Source organism: Vipera ursinii (assembly GCF_947247035.1).
Source record: "Vipera ursinii genome assembly, chromosome: Z".
Lineage (NCBI taxonomy): Eukaryota > Metazoa > Chordata > Lepidosauria > Squamata > Viperidae > Vipera > Vipera ursinii.
Window position 1 is genome coordinate 107,263,209 of NC_139517.1, and position 25,863 is coordinate 107,289,071.

Genomic DNA, 25,863 nt, shown 5'->3' on the forward strand with positions numbered 1-25,863 from the left:
CACTAACTTTCGGTGCTTTTTATTATTTAAGATGCTACGGAAGGGAAAGATTCATTCAGTCGCCCGGAAAGCGGCGTATTCCGGATCTGTGATTCAACAAACATGAACTTCCCAGCCAGTTTCCGGGAAAGGATTAAGCTCCCTGTACCGCCGCATTCTGGCTCATAGCCACACAAAGGGAGAAGCGTAGCTATGGAGAAAGCTGCAAAGGCCAGCGAATTAATCCGTTGGAATGACGTCGAAACTGGCACGTGTTGCTTCATCCTTCGCAATTTCAGGAACATCCTCATCAAACCAACGATGCACAAAGCATCCATTGCCGCTCCCTTAACCCCGGTCACGTCCCACAAGACCAGCCCTCCCCCAACTTCCGTTATGGCTTCCGAAGTGGAAGTGGCCCGTCATTTGACGTCATCAACCTGCGTCCTTCTGGGCTGGAATCTAACCCATCGCGGAAGCCGCGGCGGACTTGCTTAAACTTATTGGCGGGTAGTATGGTGTGGCTTAGCCGCACTCTCTTAGTCAGGCAGGTTAGTGAGATCTTAAAGTGATCCCCCTTTCCCCATAGCTTGTAGCCCTGGGGGAAAGAGGAAGATGCCCAGGGTTTTCCAGATCATGGAACGATTTCCCAAGTTGATACGGTCTGGATGTGATGCTCTTGCGCTCCTACCCTCTTAGATATTCCCCTCGTTGGTTGGGACTTTGGATTTGAAGGGAAAAGCAAGTGCGGAAAAACACTTGGTTTGGTGGAGATGTTTCTCTTAGGGCAGTATTTTTTTTCCCAAATGTCCCAGGTCCTAGGAGTTCTTGGGAGTGCCCCAAGACCTTCTTACGGGTTCGTGAAATTGAAATTATTTGCAATTATTTGCATGTTGAAAAATTATATGTTAACCTCCCATTAAACAAATGTTGATATGCAGAGTCCTTTGTAAGCAGGAAGAGGTTTCCCCCCCCCCCAAAAAAAAGTTTAAGAAACTGGCTTTGCATATGTTCCTAGAGTGGTTTGAGGCACAAACTGGCCTCAACGCACAATGTATTTTGTTTACTGAACAGAATTTAGTCCTTATGGTCAGTTTATGGTTCAATATGGATGAATTTATAAAAGTGGTAGTTTGCTTAAATTGTTCTATTACCTCATAATGAATGTGTTGGGCCAATTAGGCATATCTTGGCAATGAAGAGCTAAGTTAAAGAAAACCAATTGAGTTTTTGTCTATTAAATTATAAAAATAGGAAATGTATGTTTCTACAATTATGCTTATTGTTGGGATGTGAGTCTTAATACTATCAATTTATGGCAAGATGTTTAACTCAGGAAATAGTTCCACAAGAAGAAATTCACTATATAGGATTTAAAAAGGTAAAGGTAAAGGTTCCCCCGCACATGCATGCTAGTTGTTTCCAACTCTAGGGGCCGGTGCTCATCTCCGTTTCAAAGCCGAAGAGCCAGTGCTAGTCCGAGGACGTCTCTGTGGTCGTGGCCGGCATGACTAGACGCCAGAGGCACACGGAACTCTGTTACCTTCCCACCGTAGTGGTCCCTATTTTTCTACTTGCATTTTTACGTGCTTTCGAACTGCTAGGTTGGCAGAAGCTGGGATGAGTAACGCGCTCACTCTGTTATGCAGCACTCAGGATTCGACCCGCCAAACTGCCAACCTTCTGATCGACAAGCTCAGCGTCCTAACCCACTGAGCCACCGTGTCCCATATATATAGGATTTACTATGGCGTAATTTTTTATAGAACTAGAGATTCATTCAGTTAATTAATGTTCTAATCCAAGAAACTTTGATTTATGCTGAGTTTTAAGGTGCTAATTTTATTTTCTTTAGGAACAAATAAAGCACTGTTTTTAACAATAGCATTTTACTGTTTTAATGAAGACAAAATAATGGTTGGATTTATAAATTTTATTAAGGAGAGGTTTCCTTGCCTATCGTTTATCAAATAAGATATTACTAGTGAGTTTGTGCTAAACCATGTTTTACAAACCACATTTGTATTCAATGCAATATCATAAACTTAATATTTGATTGCCGTTGCATAGATCACATTGGAATATAGTTGTTCAGATTTAGGAAGAGAATATAATTAATACTTTTCAGAACCTGTTTAACTTTCTATTTATTGAAAACTTTCTTATTTTGCTTTTCAAGAAAGTCAGCAATGAGATAGCTTTCACAAATAGTGAATACATATGTTGTGGTTTGAAAATCACGATTTAGCACAAACCCACTAATATCTGATAGTATTTGATAAGCCATACTAAAGAAACCATGCCTTAATAAAATTTATAAACCCAACAACTATTTTGTCTTCACTGAAATAGTGAAGTGTCATCTTCCAGAAAAGTGCCTTTTGTGTTCCTACGGAAAATAAATAAAATTAGCAACATCAAACAAGAAATATTGTGGCTTATATTATAATATGAAGAGTTTTATTTAAGGTAAAGGAAGTCATACTAATAGATCACCTGTGTTTCAGTACATCTCTTTTTATGATATGTTGCAATTTTCTGTTGGGTTGAAGTACACATGTTTCATGTATTAATTTTTTTCAGTATGGCAGATTTATGGATGACCTAAGGATCTATGTGAAAGGTGGAACTGGTGGAATGGGTCATGCTAATTTAGGTGGCGTTGGAGGAAAAGGCGGTGATGTCTGGCTAATAGCAGATGAAAAAATGACCTTGAAGAAAATGAAAGATAAATATCCAAAGAAGCGGTTTGTGGCAGAAGCAGGAACCAACAGTAGGTGAGTTCTTTTTTATTGACTGAGAATGCCTGTAGTTCTCAGTCCTGTCCTAGAAAACAGTCATGTAATGTTTATTTTTTGGTCTTCCAAGTATTGCTGCACTGAAAGGAAATAAAGGAAAAGACTGTGAAGTAAATGTACCCCCAGGAATATTTGTTACTACAGATGATGGGAAACAGCTTGGTAAGGATCTTCATTACTCTTATCTTTATTACTATGTTGAATATAAAAGTAGCTTGGATATCTAGTTTGATTTTTCTTCATGCCATTTTTTGTTAATACTGCTGGATAAAATTACGATTCCCAACTTTCCAATAACATTTTGAAAACTGAAGCTCAGTTAAATGTTTTTTTCTGCAGTAAATAATGGCTTGGTGTATGTGTGTGTGTATGTATATGTACGTGTGTGTGTGTGTGTGTGTGTGTGTGTGTGTGAGAGAGAGAGAGAGAGAGAGAGATTTAGAAACGGAAAATAATAATTTTCAGAATCTGTTTAATTTTCTTTTTTATTTAAAGTATGATTATTTTGCTTTTCAGCAAAATCAGCACTGAAATAGCTTTCACAAATAGTTACTAGAATCAGGGCTTTTCAACTAGTGGTACACGTACCACTAGTGGTACACGAGCACATGGCTGGTGGTACGTGTAGTTGAACAGCACTGTAAAAAAAATAAGTAAAAAAAGTAAAAAGCGTTTATTAACCTGCTTTCAGCTGCATTCTGTTTCTCCATTCGCTTCTCAGCCGCGTGTTTGTGGGGCAAAAATAGTTCCATGAGACTTCCTAATCTCGCGAGAAGTTAGAAAGTCATGGAACTTTTTTTCTTTTTTACCAATAGTCCCATGGCGAAGGCAGAGAAGCAGAGAAACGGAATGCACCTGAAAGCTGGTTAGTAAAAAAATGCTTGGAGGTGGTGAGGGCATCTGGGCAGGGGGGGTCCCGGCAGAACCTGACTAGGCTTGTTCCATCCAGACGTTTTTTGCGCTCGCCGAAAGACGGGAAGGAACCCCACCTTTCCTCCCAAACGCTTGAGTGGGGTTTTTGTGGGGTTTTTGCGGGGTCTCCACCATGCCTGCAGCCACGATCACACCACTGGGATTCCCCTCCCCACAGTGTGATGCCGGATCATCCTGCACCCTCCGCAGAGAACTCCTGGCGGACTGCTGGCTCTCTGGCGGCGACTCCAGCTGGTGAGAAGAATGGGGGAAAGGTGGTGAGCCTGGAACCAGCCCTGACTACTCCGGAGGGCTTCTGGCATCCACTCGCTGCCCCCCTCCTGCTGTCTTCACCAGCTGGAGTTGCCTCCAGGAAGCCAGCGGAATGCTGGGAGCCCTCCAGAACGGGCTGGCTCCAGGCTCACTGCCTTTTCCCCATTCTCCTCACCAGTGGTCCCCTGTAGAGCTCCGTCAGTGACATGGCCAGCGGGGCTCACAGCCGAAGGGTCCCGAGGCAGTGCAGCAGGCGGCCTTCCTCTCCTGCGAATAAGGCCAGGAGCAATGTGCTGGGGAAAATGGGGCTCTCCATAGTTGGAAGACGCATCCTGTACCCGAGTCCCATCTGTTTTCCTCTCTCTCTCTCCCTCTCCCCCCCCTCTCTCTCTCTCACACACACACACACACACACCACCTTTTCCCAGCCAGGATCAAAAAGAGGAGCAGCCCCGAGTCTCTACCTGCCAGGTAGTAAAGGATCTGTCAGACAATTTTATCAGCTGACCAAATGGGGAGGGAGGGAAAGGGAAAGTACATGGATGGGGAAAGGAAGGAAAAGAAATAAATAGATGAAAAAGGGAAGGGAAGAAAAGGGAAGGGAAGAGAGAAATGTGAGAGAAAGCAAGGAAGAAGAGCGAGTAGGGAAAAAAGAAAGGAAAGGGTGAGAGGAAGAAAGGAAGGAAGGAAGAAAGGAAGGAACAATGGGAGAGAGGGAAGGAAGGAAGACACCCACCCCAGTCCCACCCCCTTCTACCAGAGACCCACGGATTTCCCCCCCACAGGCACCCTGCAACCTGAGTGATGAGCTGGCTATGCCCCCCCCCGCCATTGACTTCGCTAGTCAAAAAGTTGCAAAAGGTGATGACATGACCCTGGGACACTGAACGTCATAAGTATGAATCAGTTGCCAAGCATCCGAATGTAAATCACATGACCCTGGGGATGCTGCAATAGTCATAAGTGTGAAAAATGGTCATAAGTGCCGTTGTAACTTCGAATTGTCACTAAGCGAATTGTTAGTCGAGGACTACCTGTACTTTTATCATTTTTCCCCCTTTTTTTTGGTCAAGTTTTTTACACCTTGCTGGGCAACTGGTGGTACTTGGATAGAGCCTTATCCTAAAAGTGGTACAGTGGGTGAAAAGGTTGAAAAGCCCTGTACTAGAACAAATATTGATGCTTAGAATCTAAAGGATATGAAATATAAATAAAGAATAGAAGGGAAGAAAAATAAGTTTAGGCATCATTCTTAAAATTACAATTCTTATAACATCTTGGACAATATGCTGGGAATGATTATAGCTACGAAAAAGTTGTGTGAGGTCAAAACTATCTTGTGACAGGGAACAGACCAGCCTTGTCACACTAGTACAGGGATCCCCAACCTCCGGCCCACAGCTTACTGCCGGGCCTAGAGCCGTTCAGAACTGGACTGCAAAAGTGGCAGGCGAGCACATGTGTGTGCATGTATCCTACTTGCATGAGCAGCAGGCGAGCACGTGTACATGCACTCCATTTGCATGAATTGAGCTACATGTGCACTTGCCCACTGCTTACGCAGAACCATCCCCTCCTCTGCCCCCCCCCTTGGTCCACAAAGCCAGAAAGATTGGGGAACTCTGCTCTAGCATATATTTGTTAATTTATTTCCACCTTTATTTGTAAATTATATTTTATTTTCAGCTCAGTGGAATGTAAACATTGAGTTACTATCATATTGAGCCTGACTCCTGATTATTATAGGGACATAGATATAAAGTTCTTCTGGCAAAAGCCTTTACCCCTGATATTACGTGATAATCTCAGATTATTCAGAGTTAATGTGAAAGTTTTCGTAAGTCTTTGGAATGTACATTCATTCATAGAACCCTTTTGTACTATATATTTTCTATTCAATGTGTTCACTAACTGATGATTTATAGATAGATGATTGATAAAATTATTTTCCATGTTGTTGAAAAATTCCTGTTAAAATAAGTTCTATGCCAACAATGCAAAAAATTTCCTGACACTTAATATTTATATTTAGGTAAACTTGACACAGTAGGAGAAAGATTATTGGTAGCACACGGAGGTATTGGTGGATGTCCAGTAACAAATTTCTTGCCTACCAAAGGTCAGGTTCACATGATACATCTTGATCTAAAACTTATTGCAGATGTTGGTTTAATTGGGTAAGTTATTGATCTTGAAAATTATATTCTAAAATCTCAGTAATTAAAGTAATTTCCTTTGTACTGGATTGACTTAACAACCGTTCATTTACCTCCAGATGCTAGAATGTTTCCACTTGCTCCCTATTTCTGTGTAGTTACAATCTTTTCAGGATTTGCACAAAAGTACAGATTTCAAGCCTTTCTCTATTGTTCTGAAACAATAGAGAAAGGCTTGAAATCTGTACTTTTGTGCTAACCCTGAAAAGATTTTGTAGATTTGGATTGCAGAAGGGAAGTCAGGAAAATATACTTGCTTGGCTTAAAATTGAATCTTTTTTCTTCATTCCTATAAGACATTTCCATTCATTATTAGAAAATATTTACTTTATTTTTTTTTCATTTGCAATTCAACAACTGTGTTCTATTGTATGTAAAAGTTCTATAATAACATTAAGTGGTAATTTTCTCAATTCTCATTGTTCTAGATTTCCAAATGCAGGAAAGTCCTCTTTATTAACTAAGATTTCTCATGCCAAACCTCAAATTGCAGATTATGCTTGTAAGTAACTTTTTTTCTTTTTCTTTCTTTCTTTCTTTCTTTCTTTCTTTCTTTCTTTCTTTCTTTCTTTCTTTCTTTCTTTCTTTCTTTCCTACTTATTTATATTAACTTACTTATTAAATTTATTTTTTACCTATCTCACCATGGGCCTTCTCTAGATGGCTTACAACAATAAAAACAAAGAAATGAAAAGAGTGTAAACAAAACAAGTAAAACAATAGAACAATAAAACAATAAAACAACAATAAAAAGAAAACAATATAATATAATCAAAACAATATGATAATCAAAAAGATGGACAGGTGAAGAGCAGAGAGCAATGGGGGAGGGGGGGAATGGAGTCTGTGAACAATCTAGCAGCCAGCTCCAGCACAGCCAGTTCTTCAGGGTCCTATGGAAGTTGCAGGGGTGGGGGTCAGATCTTACCCTAGAACAGCCATGTCAAACACAATGCCTGGGGGCCAGATCCGGCCTGCGAAGTGGTTTCATGTGGCCCACGAAGCCATCCTGGAAACAGAGGGAACGGCCCCCACTGCCTTGGCCCTGGCCCAGAGACCCTCAGATCTGTCCCACTCCTGCCCAGGCCTCCATAGGCACCCTTAATGCGAACGATGTAGAGCTAGCCACGCCCACCCAGTAGGCCATGCCCACCCTGGCCACGGCCACCCGGCCCCCTGAAGGCAACCGCAATGCTGATGCGGCCGTCAATGAAATTGAGTTTGACACCCCTGCCCTAGAAGGTAGGATGTTCCAAAGAGAAGAGACCATGGGATTTGTAGTAGGCCCTCTGCCAGCAAGAGCCAGACGGGGTCATCCTAGCAGGATGAGACAGTTCATCAGGTAGCCTGGACCTATGCCATAGCTTTCCTCTGGAGAATAAAGTGTCTTAATTTCCTGAATGCAGTCACTCTCTGCAATAATCTTGGAGCCCAAGAAGATAAAATCTGTCACTGTTTCCATTTCTTCTTTTTTGTCAGGAAGGGATGGGACCAGATGCCATGGTCTTAGTTTTTTAATGTTGAGTTTCAAGCCAACTTTTGACTCTCTTCTTTCATCCCCATCAAGATTCTTTAGTACATTGTCAGCCATTATAGTGGTATCTGCATATCTGGGGTTGTTGCTGTTTCTCCCAGCAATGTTAATTCTGGCTTGTGATTCATCCAACCTGGCATTTCTCATGATAAGTTAAAGAATCAGGGAAACAATACACTCTTCTCATGCTTCTTTCCCTATTTTGAACTAATTGGTTGTTCCATGTCTAGTTCTAACTGTTGCTTCTTGACCCACATATAGGCGACAGGTAAGTAATCTGGTACTCCCTTCTCTTTATGATTGTTGTGATCCATTCAGTCAACGGCTTTGTTCTGATCCATACAATCAAAGGCTCTTGTGTAGTAAATGAAGCAGAAGTAGAGATTTTTCTGGAACTCCCTTGCTTTCTCCATACTCCATGGTATCCATTGTTTTTGGTTCACATGATGTATACGGTAGTCCTCAATTTACAAAACAGACACTTGGCAACCATTTGAAATTACAATGGATTACACCCCCCCCAAAGGTACCTATGGCCTGGTTCTGAGGTACCAGCAGCTCCTTCCCCTCCCAGGACAGTTATGTGATTCCATTTTGGGTGGCTTCACAGCTGCCCTGCATTTCATTAACATTTGTTGAATACCACAGTCACATGACCATGATTTATTATGTTTTTGCCAAAACCCAGCATTTACTTCCAGGTTTCAGCAAAAATGACATAGAGGACAGTGGATTTCCTTATTAAAAGCGATAACTGCCACAAAAAAAGATTGTAAAATTGGCTTGGTCACAGGGTGACCTGCTTTACCTCCATAATGGGTGCTGTGCCCATTTCTCCCTGGAACTTGGAAAAAAAAGGGAAGAAAGCAAATCACAACAAATGGATGAAACAAGTCAAGCTTACATTGTTTGGAAGGTAACTCTGAATGTTCAATAGACTCTACACAAGTCCTGATTTAGTATTAAATATAATACTAAATATACATACCATTCTAAATCTAAATTGGGTGGGTATGTTTTTGACTTAAGCGTGATGCTGAACCTATACATGCATGCAGGAGTGAAATTAAATATATGGGTCCCAGGATAATGTTGCAGGATCCAATCTGAGTCAGTCACCCGGGCCAGAGGTTTAGTCTTTTGAACTTTCATGCTGAAGCCCATCTTCAGGGAACTTCTCTTACGCACTGAACAGATAAATTTAATCCAGGGGTAAATTTTGAAAATCCTTTATACCACATTTGACTTATTTCCCGTTTTCCACAGTCACAACACTATCTCCTGAAATTGGAACTGTGATGTATCCTGATCACAAGCAGGTTAGTTTCTAATATAGTTATTATATAAAATATATTGTGGAAATTCATTTTTGGCAATGTAAGGAGATCTTACTTGCTTATAACTGAAAGAATGCTGCCAAGATATTTGTAAGGGCAGTGCATATTTCATGTGAGTGTCCCAGTTCCCTAATTAAAGCATATGAAATCCTTGATGTGTGGCCATGTTAATCTATTTTTTATTAATCTCAGGTCTGCAGACCACAACATTGTCTGATTACCTACATAGTCCAGAGCAAAACTCCTATTACAAAACTATTGTTTTGAAAAAAATGTTAATATCATCAGTATTTTAGTAAAGAATCTACTATTTTTCTATCGTACTGATTTCCTATTTTTTTTCAGCTGGATCAGTATATCACCGGGTAACATCTAAATAAAGAAATGAAGTATTTATTCTGAACTTTCTAGTAGGTTAATTATTGCATCTCTGACTTTATGACTCAAATTGCCTCTTCATGTGCTCCACAGATACAGACTTCAAGTTTAGTAAATATTCATGAACATTGGCAGCATCTGGATGCATTACACTAAAGGACCATTTAGTCTGAGATTCAATTCTCTTAGTGGTTATTTGATACAGGCATTCCACAAGTAGGACATAATTGCAGTAGCATTGTTCTTCTCAAGTTCTTCAGTAAGGAGTAGCAGAGGTGGTAGAAAGTTGGGCTAGATAGACTTTGATATAAAGTTTGATAGTTTTAGTAATATGTGCTCATGATGAATAGCCATATGTACTTGTCCATTATACTAATTTCTTTCAAAATGAGCATTAATGAGTAAGGAATAATATACAAAAGAATTAAAGACGAGATAAGAAAGGAAGTAACACAATCCCAACACATCTCAATATTTATTTCTTTAAAATATTTGCTTAAAATGCCCTGTTACATATGTTTCTTTTTAAAGAAAATTCTCACCTCTGCGTTTACGAAGGTTTCATCAACTCCATCCAACCACATCTCCTTAGTTTTTTTCTTTCTCTTGACCCATTCCGTCTCTATATACTTGTTTTGTGAATTATCAACAATTGTTAGGTCTGGGCATTGTACAGCAGATGCTTGTTTGAATTCTAAAGTCCCAGAGCACTTTAGATTCTTAATTTCCTATTGTTTTGTCTATTTTGTGGTCCCATCCGTTATTGCTTTCAGGCAAATGATATTCCCTGCAGATAGTCCAATACACCATTGTTGCTACTTTGTTATGCCATGGTTTGTAGTCAGCCTGCAGCAGCTAAATAGGTGGTCTGCTGTTTCTTCAGTTTATTTGCAGATGTAGCATTTGCTGTCTGTAAGAATTGAGAATAGAGAAAAATTCTGAGCAAATCACTCCTGTCAGTATACACTGACCTTTCTTATTTATCAGCCTGAAGGCTCAAATCTAGGAAGCCCCCACTGGCACATGCACAACACCTGCCCAACAACTTCAACATTGATTCCCAGTGGAAAAAGCCAAATGGGTTGCTGAATGTCCAGACTTAGGAAGACATATAAATGACCACACAAAATAGATGCTAAGCTTTGAACTACCATTTCAGCCATGGACAATTCTGAATAGGATTTGCACCTCACACATTGTCTGCCGGGACTCACTGTATAAATGAGGCATAGTATCCTCCCCTCAGTGTGACTGTGTGGTCCCATGTCAAACTGTAGTTCACACTGTGACCAGCTATAAGCTGAGGGCACATACCGGTCGAGTATCTGATTTTTTCCTATAAACGATGCTGCCCTTGAATGGTTACATGGCCTGGACACTGGTATCTGAATATAGAACTTTTTAACATTCACATTTTATTGTGTTTTATTTTAATCTAGGCAAAATGTCAGTATACATTGGAAGACCATGAATGATAAAAAAAAAATAATTTTCAGTTATGGCTTTTTATGCATTTGTTCCTAAGGCCTGGTCTTGTGCAGCCAGAATTCATCTCTCGGTCTCTTTCTTCAACTTTTCTATTCTTAGCCATTGCCAGGTCTTGTTATTATCTTCTTTGCCTGGTAGTTTTTTAATGTATTGGGCATGCAGTAATTTGTCTTGCCATGCCTCTATTCTATTCTTATTTGATTTTTCTTGTAGACCAGTTTGGTTTTTTAAGTATTCAGTAATATAAGATTAACATGCACTTTCCAAAAGTGATTTAAAAAGGAAGTATTTAGTTTTACAAAGTTGAATGTAGGGGGAAAAAAGTAGAAGCAATGTATATGTATTCATTTATTTGTCCACATGTATTTATTTGGTAAATGTTTATGCTGCTGATTTCCCCTATAAGGTAACTCTAGGCAGCTTACAAGTTATAAACCAAGAAGAAAAATAATTTAAATATTAAAATATTTAAACTCCACAGGTTAAGATTTTAAAACTATATTTTTATATACATATGCTGTTTTTAACTTGTTATTTGGGGGTGCAGAATTACCACATGAAACTACTAGCTTCCTAATGATTTTGGTATCCCCTTAAGTGAATTCAACAGGCCCAAACCATTTTAAAAAGATTTTTTTTTCTCTTTAGATAACAGTAGCTGATCTTCCAGGATTAATAGAAGGTGCCCATGCAAATAAAGGAAGAGGTCATAAGTTTTTGAAGCATGTGGAAAGAACTAAACAACTTCTCTTTGTTGTAAGAATATATTCTTTGTCAGCATTTTCATGCTTACTTTGGCCAACATATGAATTGTGTGTTTGTGTATAAATTTGTATATAAGCCAACTCATGGATAAACAGATCCTCAGATTTTAAACAAAGTACCATAAAAAATGCAGACCAGCTTATTCATAAGTGGTATATTTTATGGTATTTTGATTTAAAAAATGGTCAGCTTATATGCAGAGTATATTAGATGGTTCACGCCATGTTAATCAGTTAACTATTTTTTATTAAACCATAATTTGTTGAGTTAATGCAATATCTTAGCCAAAACCAAAACTCCCATAATTTTGGCAAACCATAATATTATATTTCCAAGTATGAATTCTTTAACATTTATGGCAATTCACTTTTGAAATTAAAGTTTGGAGTCTCCTAGATTGTCCATCTAAATGCTACTAAGCAATCAGTTTACGTAGCAAAGGAATAATTGGTACTGAAATTTTTGGGTAACTTAGTGAACACTCGTGGTACAATTTCTATTAGATCCAGAATAGGATAACAGCCAATTATGTAAAGTTTCTATAAAAAGATGTGTGCAGCTTTAATGGAACACAGAAAAATATCTAAATTATTTAATGTGTTCAGTAATTTAGAAATCATTTAGAAACATTAAAGTACTATTTTCTGAAACTGTGCTTTGTATATAAATAAATAACCACCTTATTAACTCTTTTCACTTTCACCACCACGTGTGTGAAAATATTTATTTTTTTAAATTTAGATTGATGTGTCTGGGTTCCAACTTTCTTCTCATAAACCATTCAGGACGGCATTTGAAACTATAATGTTACTAGCTAAGGTAAAATTACTGTCCCTTTTATGTTGTAACAAACTATATATAGTTTCATGATGAAATATTTATTTGCATAATAAGTCTCTTAAAATTATAATATTGAGTTTCAGTAGTATTATATGTCTGGAAGTTTCTCCTTGGTATTTCTAGGGAAGGGTGACAATAAAGATGTTGAGCCAATTGTTCCTGGAAGGAACAGTTTAACATGTTTTATTTCAATATAGATAAGAATATTGTTTTCTATTGGCAGTAGATTTCAGATCTGGCCTCTAAGTCAGAGTGTAACAATTGTCTAGCCAGGTTTCAAAAATATACCATCACCATATTCACATTTAGTTGTGTCTGAATCTTGTCAACTTAATCTCCATGCTACCCTGTATACACCTAGAATTATGAACAGAAGACTTTTTTAATGTTTTATTTAGGAGTGTCTTTCACTGCCAGTAATAAAACTAAAGTTTCATACTCAGCGGGTGAACTAGAAAATATAGTTATACAACTGCCTTAACATTATATTGTACCATGTTTATGTTATGTATGTTAAGTAATACTGAATTGCTTAGTAGCCAAATATTTTCAAAAAAGTGTATGCAAATTATATTTGAAGGAGCTGGAACTGTATAAAGAGGAACTTCAAAGTAAATCTGCATTGCTTGCTGTGAATAAAATGGATTTGCCTAATGCCAAAGAAAATTTTGAAAAGTTAATGGAACAACTACAGAAACCTCAAAGTAAGATTCATTTTAACCAGTTCCTTTTAAAATGAATACTTGTATCTTTTGGATATAAAATGGGGCTGCCCTTGAGGACCACTCGGAGGCTTCAACTGGTGCAGAATGCGGCCGCGCGAGTTGTAATGGGGGTCTCCCGATACTCCCATGTAACACCTCTACTCCGTGAGCTGCATTGGCTTCCGGTTGCCCTCCGGGTGAAATTCAAGGTCATTACCTATAAAGCCCTACATGGCTTGGGTCCGGGGTACTTGAGGGAACACCTGCTGCCAGCATCAAGTGCCCTTCGTCCAGTGCGCTCCCACAGGGAGGGTCTGCTCAGGGTCCCACCGGTAAGAGATTGTCGGCAAGTAACACCCAGGGATAGGGCCTTCTCAGTGGGGGCGCCTGCCCTCTGGAACCAGCTGCCAGTGGAGCTGAGGATTGCCCCCGACCTCCGTTCATTCCGCCGGGGCCTGAAGACCTGGCTCTTCGAGCTCTCTGGCCCAGGCTGAGGATTAATTTATTTTAATTGGGGTTTTAGTTGCACAGGGTTAAATTTAATCTTTTTAAAACTGGTTTTAACTTTTGTATTTTTTGGTTTTTAATTCCCTGTAAACCGCCCTGAGTCCTCAGGGAAAGGGCGGTATATAAATGTAATAAAATAAATAAATAAATAAATAAATAAATAAATAAATAAATAAATAAATAAATATCAACAATGATTAATAATTGTGGGAATTATGGCTTATCTAATAAATCAAAAATTCATAGCAAGATTTCTAGTGCTTAAATAATAATTGTGGTTCAAGAAGATAAAACACCAAAAATATTTCTATCTGCATAATAATGAACAGACAAGGCCTTTACTAACGGGTAGAGATGTAGTTATCCCAATTTCAACTTGAATTATTGTCTTGAACCATCATCAAAAACAAATATATATTAACAATCATACATTGGCCTTTTTTCTATTCTTTTTTCTTAGAATTGAAACATATTAAAAAGAATAAAATTACCCTCTTCCCTCAAATAAGGAAATGTTAGAAGCATTGCATCATTTTACTTTGCATCTTCTTTTCCTTTGTTAAGACATTTTGCAGCAACTTTGTACAACCTAATTATTTATGACATATTTTCTTCCTTTCAGATTATTTACACTTGCTTCCACAAAAGATGATTCCTGAGGTCATTGTCAAATTCAGGGAAATCATTCCCATATCTGCACTTACTGGCGAAGGAACTGAGCAGCTGATTACATGCTTAAGAAAAATAATAGATCAAGAAGCTGAAGAAAAGATTGAAAGTTATCAGAGGGAGCAACTCAGTGCATTACATCTCTCAAAAATATAGCAACATTTTCCAATTAAACCAATACATCAATTTTTGTAACTCTGCTTGTAACTGAATTAATGCATAGTTATGGTTGCTTCTCTTTTTAAGTATAAATATGTGTATTTTGTTCTTGTAAAATAGTAAAAACATATGTAGATTTTAAAGTTACGCATCTCATGTACTTTGTAGAATAAATTTTAAAACATGTAAATATGTAATTTTATATATTGTTCCTGGGGCTCAGTTTTCTTCATGAAAGACTTCAAGAAGAGTACAATATTTTGAGAGAACACAACAGATTGTACTACAGACATCTAATGCTGCATGTGATTTCCTGAAATGTTTTGGGCAGAAATGTTTAAATTACTTATAGCCATTCTAGTAGCAGTTGTAAAAAGTCTTGCACTGGTACATCTTTCAGCATGTACAGTGTTAGAACCATTTTATACTATACTAGTAAAACCATACTTGGACTATTGTGTCCAGTTTCGGTCAACGGGATACAAAAAATACTAGAAAGAGTGCAAAGAAGAGTAACAAACATGATTAGGGGACTGGAAGCTAAAAACTACAATGAATGGTTTCAGGAAATGGGAATGTCTAATTTGACAAACAGAAGGATTAGGAGTGAGATAATATCAATCTTCCAATATCTGACAGACTGTCATGTAGAAGAAGGGGAGTCAACCTATTCTCCAAAGCAAGTCGAGAAGTAACAGATCAAAGCTTAACAATAGAGATCCAACTTAGAAATAAGAAATTTCCTGTCAGAACAATCAAATCAGCAGGGGAGCTTCCCTCCAGAAGTTGTGGAGATTTTTAAGAAGAGATAGGATAACCATTTGTCCAGAATGATACAGGATCTCCTGCTTGAGCATGGGGTTCAACTAGAAGACCTCAAAGGTCCCTTCCAACTCTATAATTCTGATGCTATATTATGCAAATCTAGCCAGTTATGGTTTATTCAGCCAAACGGATTAATATGACGTGATTCAGCCAAAGAATACCATTCAGTAATTCATACATGTAACTACTTTTGCACTTATATTTAATAAAGAATGAAGGCAAAAATCTAATATTAGCATGATGTGAAATTATTTGAGGCTCAGAATATAATGTTGGACCCACTGGAGAATTTTAACTACCTGGGAAGATGGACTACAATTTTTTTTGTTCTGTAGATGGAAGCCTTCCATGGGTCCCAGAGGAAAGTTGATACACACTACTTAAGAACCTATGGAAACAGGTTTTCTGGATGATTCAGTGAAGGTTGTGAGACAATCAACAGCCTCTCATTCTCCTGAATTGTCTGTAGAAATGAAGAACCAGTAATGGAGTTTGTACGTTTATCTTGCCATTAGTATTCTTGGAAGTGGCGGGTGAGAGTGGAGACCAAATTGGAGAAAGAGAGAAGCCATCTGGTTAATATATCCTAAACTATAATTTATTGTAAAAATAGTTGATTAAGCCACAATAGGTGTAAACATCTCATCCTGCCATAATCTGTAGCTCATTAGACATAACGGTTGGTTTTATCTAGCCAGTAGAACTAGCTTCTGAATAAACTTCCATCTAGTTATGCTGTAAACGCTGTGAAGGCAGAGATGAGCAAAATGAGGGCCCAGGGCTTGTAGACTTATTCGTTTTGGCAAAAATATGAGCCAGCAAAGTGCTGCAGCTGTCAAAAAAGCCAACACAGTGCTAGGCTGCATTAAGAGGAAAAGAATCAAGATCATGTGAAGTATTAATACCACTTTATAATGCCTTGGTAATGAAACACTTTATTTTATTTATTTATTTATTTTTGGGACTTACATGCCGCCCTATCTCCCGAAGGACTCGGGGCGGCTAACAACAATAAAATACAACGATACAAAAGTTAAAAAGAATTAAATTAACAGATGAATACTGCATCCAGTTTTGGTCACCACGATGTAAAAAAGATGTTGAGACTCTAGAAAGAGTACAGAGACGAGCAACAAAGATGATTGGGGGACTGGAGGCTAAAACATATAGGGAAAGGTTGCTGGAATTGGGTATGTCTAGTTTAACGAAGAGAAGAGTGAGGGGTGACATGATAGCAGTGTTCCAATATCTCAGGCTGCCACAAAGAAGAGGGAGTTAAGCTATTCTCCAAAGCGCCTGAAGACAGGATAAGAAGCAATGGATGGAAACTAATCAAAGAGAGAAGCAACCTAGAACTAAGGAGAAACTACCTGACAATTAACCAGTGGAACAACAACCTGCTGGAAGTTTTTAAGAAGAGACTGGACAGCCATTTGTCTGAAATGGTATAGATTTCCTGCCTGAGCAGGGGGTTGGACTAGATGACCTCCAAGGTCCCTTCCAACTTCTATTATTATTATTATTATTATTATTATTATTATTATTATTATTATTATTATTATTATTATTATTATTTACTACTACTACTACTACTACTACTACTACTACTATTACCCTTGGCATCCCTTTGATTATAGTTGCTGAAAATCAAGAACACCCATTGCACCATATTTAGATTTGTGTGAGATGAGACTTCCCATTTTACTTTCCTATAAAATGTTAAGTGAACTTTCCCCAGATCTAAGATTTGGCTATGTGTGCTTGCCCTTTTTAAAAATTCCTAAAATTCCTAAAATGAAGAATTCTACTATTGTGTAACCCAAACAGCTCACATTCTCCCAACTCTATGATCCGTAGGTGAGTACAGGTTTATCTTGAGCTGTCAGATTTCACAACTCTAATTTGAACCAACATTAGCCAAGTTTTAAAGCAATAGCTGATTTGGGATTAGGAATTAGGTATAGTTTCCTGCCTGAGCGGGGGGTTGGACTAGATGACCTCCAAGGTCCCTTCCAACTTTTATTACTATTACTACTATTACTATTACTAAGATCGATAATAGATCCACGGATGCATTGCAGGAACTAATCTTTTTTCTCCCCTTATTTTTATTAATTAACGTTAATTAAAAACTTTTCAAAATGCAACTTAAATCGCCATAAAGACTGCAATTTCTGTATGTTTTATGATTAAACATCGATTTTAATATTTTAGGGTAAAAATCAATCTGCAGAATTCATGTGGGTTTTTAAAAAAAAACGCAGTAAACTAGTCCTTACTACTATAAATCTCGAAGGCGATAGCAGCTCATTTCACCCAAACTCCTTCCTTTTTGAAAAATAACAACAAAAACCCGATCCGGTCCTGAAAGGGCAGCCTCAATTACAACCCGGAAGGTAGAGGCTTCAATAATAGCTATTGAAAGAGGATCCTGGGAATTGTAGTCTTTGGAAGCACGTGTAAACTTAAGAGAACTGTAGAGAGAGACTACAGTCCCAGGAAGCATTGGGCAGACCTGGAAAAGGCAGCCACTTCCTGAAAATCCGGGAGATCGAAGATGGATTCGATGTTTGTAATTGTGTGCATTGTGCGTGGGAAGCAGGTTAGAAAGGGGAAATTTGCTTTGTCTGTCTGCCTATCTGTCTATCAACAAAGATACCAATTTTCATTATACAGTAATTAAGCTTTGTTTCGTACCGGTCCAGACCGCTAGGGCTGTGTTATATTCATATGGGTGAGGGATTGTATAATGATTATTACGATTTTTGGTTAGTGCAACTGTTGTCTGTTTATTCAAGAGTGAGTCTCATTGTCACAGGCTTATCAGCCAATGCAAGATGGGGTAACTGATGATAGATATGTTCCTGAAGCACAGGATCCAGCATTTCAAACCAGCATGGACTATGGGAGGCGGATGGGAATTGTAGTTCAGCAACATCTGGAGGAGAACCTGTTGCCTGCCTAGTAGAGCCTGTTGTCCAAATATTCTAATACTTGGAAGAAACACTTTTTTATTAAAAAAATACTTCTTTAAAATTAGGGGCCATCCTATGAAAAAGTTTGGTGGAATAGATTAGAAAAAGTATATACCATAGTTATCGTTTTGTAAGATTTGGTGCCACAAGTTGTCATGGGATCTGATTTAGATGGACTTAAAATTGAAACTGGATAAATATGTTAAGGGTAACACCCCTATCTTTAAATAGTCTTTACAAATTTTCTGGCTGGCTGCTTTGAGGCACAAGATGAATCAAGTTGGTTGGTAGAACTCATAATTATATTGTCTGTTAATTGTATGTGTCAAATAGGTATTTATATGTTGTCCTGAATCATAATTTAACTCATCTTCTGTAGCTTACTGTGGGTTACTTTCATCATTAGCCATAAACAGTAATGCAAACAAAATTGTTTTTATTTAGTTGTTTTTGAGTGCTTCAGTTTGATAATATGATATTTAATTTTTCTTGATTACAGTAATTAGAACTGAAGAAAGTTAGATACAGTGTACAAGTAAGTGTCTTACCATATTGTGACATGTTTTCCTGGCTTTGTTAATTATATACTGTATAGAACTGATATGGTGGGGGCTGAATGAGGTGTGCATGGTCTGTGTCACATTTTGGTTCCATACTCTGATTTGAGATATATTGAAAACATTGTGCTTAGTTTTATGCTCTTCAAATGATTCTGAATACTTAGAATTATGAACTTGATTTTTTGGGGGGTAGATGACCAGTTTAAGGGTAATGGTATATACATGAAGTTATAGAAAAGTTTAATGAATATATTTGATTCTCAATATGTTTTCTGTGTTAAAAAGAATGACAACTGCATTTTACTATATTTAGGGACTGGGTCTTCAATAGCATTATGCAATGCTTTACATATTTGGCATTGAATTCTCGGTATCAACGTATATATCCACAATATCTACAATATAGTTATGTATATACGCACAACTGGAAGCTAAGAAAAATCATGCCTCAGGCCCTTGAATGAGGGATTTGCTGCCTGCAAATGATAAAACTAATTTTTAATGTGCCTTCAACATAATGTTGAGGAGCATGAGAAAAAGTAAAGTGGTCACATAAAATATTGCCCTTGAGAAGATAATACTGTCTTGGAGAAAGATAATGAAGAATATGTCAGTGCTACTTAATCTTATAGATTTAACATCTATAATAATATATGTTTTGCCTGCATGCACAAATTGGTTTGAAATATTATGTTTTCTTTATATAAGGAGTTGGGGATTGTCAGTTTCATTCATTTTAGCGCTTGCAGGATAAACTGAAGAACATAGCATGCATCTTAGCTTCAGTTTGTATTTTGGTATATCAAAATATGAGTGAAATAGTTGAGAGGAAAGTGTTTTCAAGTCTTCTAATCCAAAATTAGGTTACACAATAATTGATCAGCTTATCATGAATGTTAAAAATGACAATGGACAGCTCTCCTTCAGTGTAATATTTAAGTTATGTCTAGTTTAAGTGCACAAGTACAGTACAACTATGCATCTGTGTACAACAATATTGTAAATTGAAAAAGAATGTTAAAAACAGTAAAGAGGCAGGCATGTCAAATAGAAGTTTGCTAATGCCAACAGGTTAATGAAAAGAACTTTAGAAACAATAATGTCTGAAATTAGATATTTTACTGTTTATGGATACTTTTTACAATAGAATTGAAGTATTTTATAGTTGTTATGGTTATCTACATTCTTTTGCATTCATGCAGAATAAGGATCCCAAGGTAAGCTTGGGCATCATGCTAAGCTTCTGTGTTTTTGTATGTTTAACAGTCATGCAAATGGGAGCAGCAAAATGTGAGTGAATGGGCTAAATATGCTAATATTCAGCTTAGCAATAATAAATTGAATTTCAGTGGAATCCTATTTTATAAATCTATGCAAACATGGCCACTGACTCAAAATATAGTTATATTTGCTCTAGAAACATTGGTATACATATGTGAGTTCTTTTACTAATCTGAATTAATAATAATAATAATAATAATAATAATAATAATAATAATAATAATAATAATAATAATAATAATAATTTGGAAGGAACCTTGGAGGTCATCTAGTCCAACCCCCTGCTCAGGCAGGAAACCCTATACCATTTCAGGCAAATGGCTGTCCAGTCTCTTCTTAAAAACCTCCAGTGTTGGAGCATTCACCACCTCTGGAGGCAGGTTGTTCCACTGGTTAATTGTTCTAACTGTCAGGAAGTTTCTCCTTAGTTCTAGGTTGCTTCTCTCCTTGACTAGTTTTCATCCGTTGCTTCTTGTCCTGCTTTCAGGTGCTTTGGAGAATAGCTTGACTGCCTCTTCTTTGTGGCAGCCCCTAACATATTGAAACACTGCTATCATGTCACCCCTCACCCTTCTCTTCATTAAACTACACATACCCCATTCCAGCAACCGTTCCCGATATGTTTTAGCCTCCAGTCCCCCAATCATCTTTGTTGCTCTTCTCTGTACCCTTTCTAGAGTCTCAACATCTTTTTTACATCGTGGTGACCAAAACTGGATGCAGTATTCCAGGTGTGGCCTTACCAAGGCATTGTAAAGTGGTATTAGTACTTCACTTGATCTTGATTCTATCCCTCTGTTAATGCAGCCTAGCACTGTGTTGGCTTTTTTGGCAGCTGCAGCACACTGCTGGCTCATATTGAAGTGATTATCTACTAGGACTCCGAGATCCCTCTCACAGTTACTACTATTGAGCAAGGTACCACCTATACTATAACTGTGCATTTGATTTTTCCTGCCTAAATGTAGAACCTTACTTTTTTCACCATTGAATTTCATTTTGTTAGATAGCGCCCAGTGTTCGAGTCTGTCCAGATCCTCCTGTATTTTAAGCCTATCTTCTGGAGTATTGGCTATTCCTGCCAGCTTGGTGTCATCTGCAAATTTGATGAGTTCCCCATCTATCCCCTCATCCAAATCGTTAATGAAGATATTGAAGAGCACTGGGCCCAGAACAGAGCCCTGGGGCACCCCACTACACACTTCCTTCCATGTAGATACAGTTCCATTAAGGACCAGACATTGTGTACGGCCTCTCAGCCAGCTACGAATCCATCTGGTGGTGATGCTATCTAACCCACATTAATTACACCTTTAGATTAAATTCCATTCTCAGGCTGAAGAATAGTACTTATCTTGGCTCATATTTGAATAATAATATGGCTAGGTTTAGATCAATGCAAATTAGTTTTAATTAGAAAGTCAGATAGAAAATTCTATACCTACTTGTCCTATATCTAAAATTACAAATAGAAAAGTGTTTGGTAATTGAGTCTCTGTTTTTATAGTTGCTTTGGTTAACAACATTCTTTTGCATTCTTGCAGAAACGAGGATTCCAAGTTAAGTTTGGGCTTCATGCTAAGCTTCTGTGTTTTTGTATCTAACAGTCAAGCAAATGGGAGCATTTTTAAAGAATTATTTTACTGTAAGATAGCTTTTTGTATTAAAATTACATGCCCTTGTCATTAAATGTGTGGCTGCATATAGATCAGCAAGTAGAAATTGTTATTTAATATGCTCATTCACTTGACAGTCAATTTAATTCATTTGGGCTTATTTTCAAGTAAGTAAATAAGGGCTTTTGGCTGTAAAAAACTTTTAAATAATTACATTGACTATTTACATTAAATACACTTTTTGTGATTAAATTTACTGTATTACAGATAACCATTGACTTATAGCTGGTTGCTTGGCAACTGTTTGAATTTACGACAGACCATCCAAAGGTACTGACCCTGCTACAAACTTACAGTTACTTCACTGCCTGTGACATTATTCACCCTTATGACTAACCACAGGAAAGTGCAGTGCCCCTCCCCTTCAACTATCCTGTTGGGTCCCCGCAAGCCTCAGCTTACGCCAAAGCTGGCCTCTCAGCTATGCTCTGTTTGCTTGTGGAGCCTCCTTAAAAAAATAGAACCCCCAACAGTCTCTCGAGAAATACTGCTTGCTTGCAGAATAGCACGAAATTGCCATGAGGCTTGCAGCTTTGGAAGAAAGCTGAGACTTGCATTGCATCAGCCAGACTCCTCTGCAAAAATCAGAAAAGGTAAATTGGGTGCTGCTGGGCCCTGGAGCTGGATGTGGAGTAGGTCAAGACTTGCAAGTCCCTGGGAGGCTGAATGGGAAGTAGGCTGAGGTCTAAAAGATTTAACAGCCTCCTGCTCTGGTGGCTTCTATTGCCCAGTTTTAGGCTGCCTTAAGTGGCCTGGCTGGAAGCAGGCCGAGTCCCGCAAGTCCCTTGGATTGGTGGACGGGAAGTATGCCTTGGCCTACAGGCTCTACCTGCCCTTTTTTGAACCAATGGCTTCTTTAGACTCCCTTCTGTGGCTGAATGGCCAGTTTCTGAGCAGGATAACGCCTGTGGAAATCCTGAAGGACAGGGAGTAAAGAACCATATGTCTCAGGTATGGGAGGACTGGAGCAGGAAGACCTGGGCCTGTGCAAGGCCTCCAAGTCCTTCCCCCACCACTGGGGCACTCAGCTCCACTTAATAACCAGGGTATTTGTTTAACAATTCACTGAGGAGAGTAAGAATGGGAGTTAAATCTCCCATCATGAGTTAGCCATCGTGAGCTGCAGCTGTAAATGGGCAGGTTCCATTATGGTCATAAGGTGAGGTTTACCAATGCTATTAGTGATACACTAATAATACTGAATCATTTACAGTAAGGAATCTGATGCCAATTTCAAAGTCAGCTGAATCCACCATTTCTTCTTGGTTTTTCATCACACTGAAATGATCTTCGTATAGTTAACTTGGTGCTCTTTCCCAACTTTTCCAGGAACCATTTTTTACTGATTACAATGGGCTGCCGGGATGTTCATGCTGCAACGGTCCTAGCCTTCCTCTCTGGAACAGCTGCTTTATCAGGACTCATTGCTGCTGCACTGCTTCCAAACTGGAGACAAATGCGACTCTACACCTTTAACAAAAATGAAAAGAATGTGACCGTTTACACTGGGCTGTGGATTAAGTGTGTTCGCTCTGATGGGAGCAAAGACTGTGTCATTTATGACACTGAGTGGTACACTGCAGTTGATCAGCTAGATTTGCGTGTCCTCCAGTTAGCTCTTCCCATTAGCATGTTGACCACAGTCTTGGCCCTCTTTCTCTGTTTAATTGGCATGTGTAACACAGCTTTTGTATCCACTGTGCCTAACATCAAGCAGGTCAGATGCCTTATCAACAGTGCAGGCTGCCATCTTGTGGCCGGCCTTTTCTTTCTTCTTGCATGTGTCATTTGCCTGATACCATCAATCTGGGTCATCTTTCATAATAGAGAGCTGAATCAAAAATATGAGCCTGTTTTCACCTTTGACATTTCGGTTTACATTGCTATTGCCAGTGCAGGTGGCTTATTATTTACAGCTATTCTCTTATGCCTGTGGTATTGTGCATGCAAGACATTACCTTCCCCTTTCTGGCAGCCTCTATATTCGCATGCCCCTAGTGTGCACAGCTATGCTTCCCAACCATATTCTGCACGATCACGGCACTCTGCCATTGAAATTGACATTCCTGTGGTTACACGTACTTCTTAAAAGAATGGGTCAAGAAAGCCAAGCATTCCTTTGCGTGTTCTCCCTTTATGCTAGCATTTACAAGTTAAGTGCTTTCCCACAGCTTAGCAACTTCTGCAACTATAGCAAGGGTTTGTAGTTTGGTGACTTTTACTTTCATTATCTAGAGCAGGGGGGGCAACTTGGCTCCTTTATGACTTGTGGACTTCAACTCCCAGAAGTCCTGAGCCAGCCAGGGGTAGGTTGCCTACCCCTGATCTAGACTGATAAGAAACAGTAATGAGCTGGCTGAAATACTAGTCTTAGAAGTAACTGCAAATTTTTAAGGGTCTCTGAAACCAGCAGTTTTTATAAATTTATAAACAACAAATGTTAGTATCATTTTACTTTTGCAGAACTCAAGTTTGTTCCATAAAATAATAGTATGAAAAATGCTATCATGTTTTTTTCAGTGTTGAAACATTTAAGTACAAGTAGTCCTTGACTTACAACTATTTTTTAAACAAGTGGTTTAAAATTACAATGGCCCCAGAAAAAAATAATTCACAACCTGTCCTTGCACTTATGTCTGGCACATAAGTGGTCATGTGATCACAATTTGGGAGTTTGGCTACCGGCTTACATTTATGACTGGCTGCAGCATCCTGCAGTCACATGATCACAATTTACTACTTTCCCAGTCGATTTTCAATTAAAAACGTCAGTTGGGCATGGTGCTTGATGATCACATGATTTACTTAAATCATTTTATAACTGCAATGACTTACAAAGGAAATTTTGGTCTCAATTGTGGTCATATGTCAAGGATTACTTGTACTTCTTACCAGACTACATGTAGTGGTTGATGACTGAAGTCACAATCGTACTGCAAAAAGTGACTTATGACAAGTTTTCACATGACCATTGCAGCATCTCCATGGTTGTGTGATTAAAATTTGGGTGCTTGGCAATTGGTATGCATTTATAACGGTTGTAGTGTCCGGAGTCATATGATCACCCTTTGCAAACTTCTGACAAAGTCAATGGGGAAGTCAGATTCACTTAACAAACGTGTTACTAAATTAATTGCAGTAATTTACTTAACAGCTGGCAAGAAAGATTGAAAATGGTACAACATTCATTTAACTACCTTGCTTAGCAACAGAAACCTTGGGCTCAATTGTGGTCATAAGTCAAGGACTACTTGTATTCCTCTAATTCGAAACATTTGTAGTTTAAATCTTTTCTTCACTGATAGTCATTTCTTATTTTTACAAATAAACTAATTTTGTCTGAAGCTGTACAGCAAGGGTGTCAAACTCAATTTCATTGAGGGCCGCATCAGCATTGCGGTTGCCCTCGGGGCTGGGTGGGTGTGGCCAGGGTGGGCATGGCCTACTGGGTGGGTGTGGCTAGAGTGCGTATGGCCTACTGGGTGGGTATGGCCAGCTCTACATCATTCGCATCAAGGGTGCCTATGGGAGCCTGGGCAGGAGTGGGACAGATCTGAGGGTCTCTGGCAGTAGGAGGGCCAGGACCAAGGCAGTGGGGGCCGTTCCCTCACTGTTTCCAGGATGGTTTCGTGGGCCACATGAAACCACTTCGCGGGCCGGATCCGGCCCCCGGGCCTTGTGTTTGACATGTCTGCTGTACAGTAATAGCTTGACATTCAGTATGCAAAGTAATAGTTTATCTACACATTCAGTCCTGTACCTATTCTTCTGTTTCATTATGCACATACAAAATATATTTGTCAACATTTTAATGATTGATCTTTTGCTCCTATAAAGATTGCCAGTTCTAAAGAAGCGTAATGATAATTAATGGGAGTAAAACTGCATTGCCTAAGAAATATTTTGTTTGTTTAAAGAAAAGTTTTAAAGCTTTTTTTTCCAGCAAAGGAAGTTATGTAAAAGTCTGTTTACAGGCAAAGCACATGA

General features: G+C 38.5%; 2 protein-coding genes across 6 annotated transcripts; both read left to right on the forward strand.

Moving 5' to 3' along the window:
• Positions 1-424: 424 nt before the first annotated feature.
• GTPBP10 (GTP binding protein 10) lies at positions 425-15,614 on the forward strand. 4 transcript variants are annotated; one of them, XM_083376842.1, is made up of 11 exons: positions 450-530; positions 795-835; positions 2,563-2,756; positions 2,848-2,939; positions 5,995-6,139; positions 6,607-6,680; positions 8,979-9,031; positions 11,564-11,671; positions 12,422-12,499; positions 13,101-13,224; positions 14,354-15,614. In XM_083376842.1, exons 3-11 carry the CDS (start codon positions 2,575-2,577, stop codon positions 14,554-14,556), a joined length of 1,059 nt encoding a protein of 352 aa, XP_083232968.1. In that variant the 5' UTR covers positions 450-530; positions 795-835; positions 2,563-2,574; the 3' UTR covers positions 14,557-15,614. The 4 variants fall into 4 exon arrangements, with proteins under 4 accessions (XP_083232967.1, XP_083232968.1, XP_083232966.1 ...); XM_083376841.1 differs by lacking the exon at positions 795-835 and having other exon boundaries at positions 425-530; XM_083376840.1 differs by lacking the exons at positions 450-530; positions 795-835 and adding an exon at positions 1,257-1,360.
• Positions 15,615-17,888: 2,274 nt separating this feature from the next.
• CLDN12 (claudin 12) lies at positions 17,889-25,280 on the forward strand. 2 transcript variants are annotated; one of them, XM_083378056.1, is made up of 5 exons: positions 17,910-17,986; positions 18,859-18,894; positions 21,036-21,118; positions 22,084-22,146; positions 23,206-25,280. In XM_083378056.1, exon 5 carries the CDS (start codon positions 23,228-23,230, stop codon positions 23,963-23,965), a length of 738 nt encoding a protein of 245 aa, XP_083234182.1. In that variant the 5' UTR covers positions 17,910-17,986; positions 18,859-18,894; positions 21,036-21,118; positions 22,084-22,146; positions 23,206-23,227; the 3' UTR covers positions 23,966-25,280. The 2 variants fall into 2 exon arrangements, with proteins under 2 accessions (XP_083234181.1, XP_083234182.1); XM_083378055.1 differs by lacking the exon at positions 21,036-21,118 and having other exon boundaries at positions 17,889-17,986.
• Positions 25,281-25,863: the final 583 nt, after the last annotated feature.

What these genes read in the sequence shown, in the direction of transcription:
- GTPBP10 (XM_083376840.1), top strand. Translation starts at nt 1,295, where the DNA reads ATGGCAAGATGTTTAACTCAGGAAATAGTTCCACAAGAAGAAATTCAC. An exon ending in TCAAATTGCAGATTATGCTT is followed by an intron (nt 6,681 to 8,978) that starts GTAAGTAACTTT and finishes CGTTTTCCACAG; the next exon opens with TCACAACACTATCTCCTGAA. An exon ending in TGTATCCTGATCACAAGCAG is followed by an intron (nt 9,032 to 11,563) that starts GTTAGTTTCTAA and finishes TTTTCTCTTTAG; the next exon opens with ATAACAGTAGCTGATCTTCC.
- CLDN12 (XM_083378055.1), top strand. Translation starts at nt 23,228, where the DNA reads ATGGGCTGCCGGGATGTTCATGCTGCAACGGTCCTAGCCTTCCTCTCT.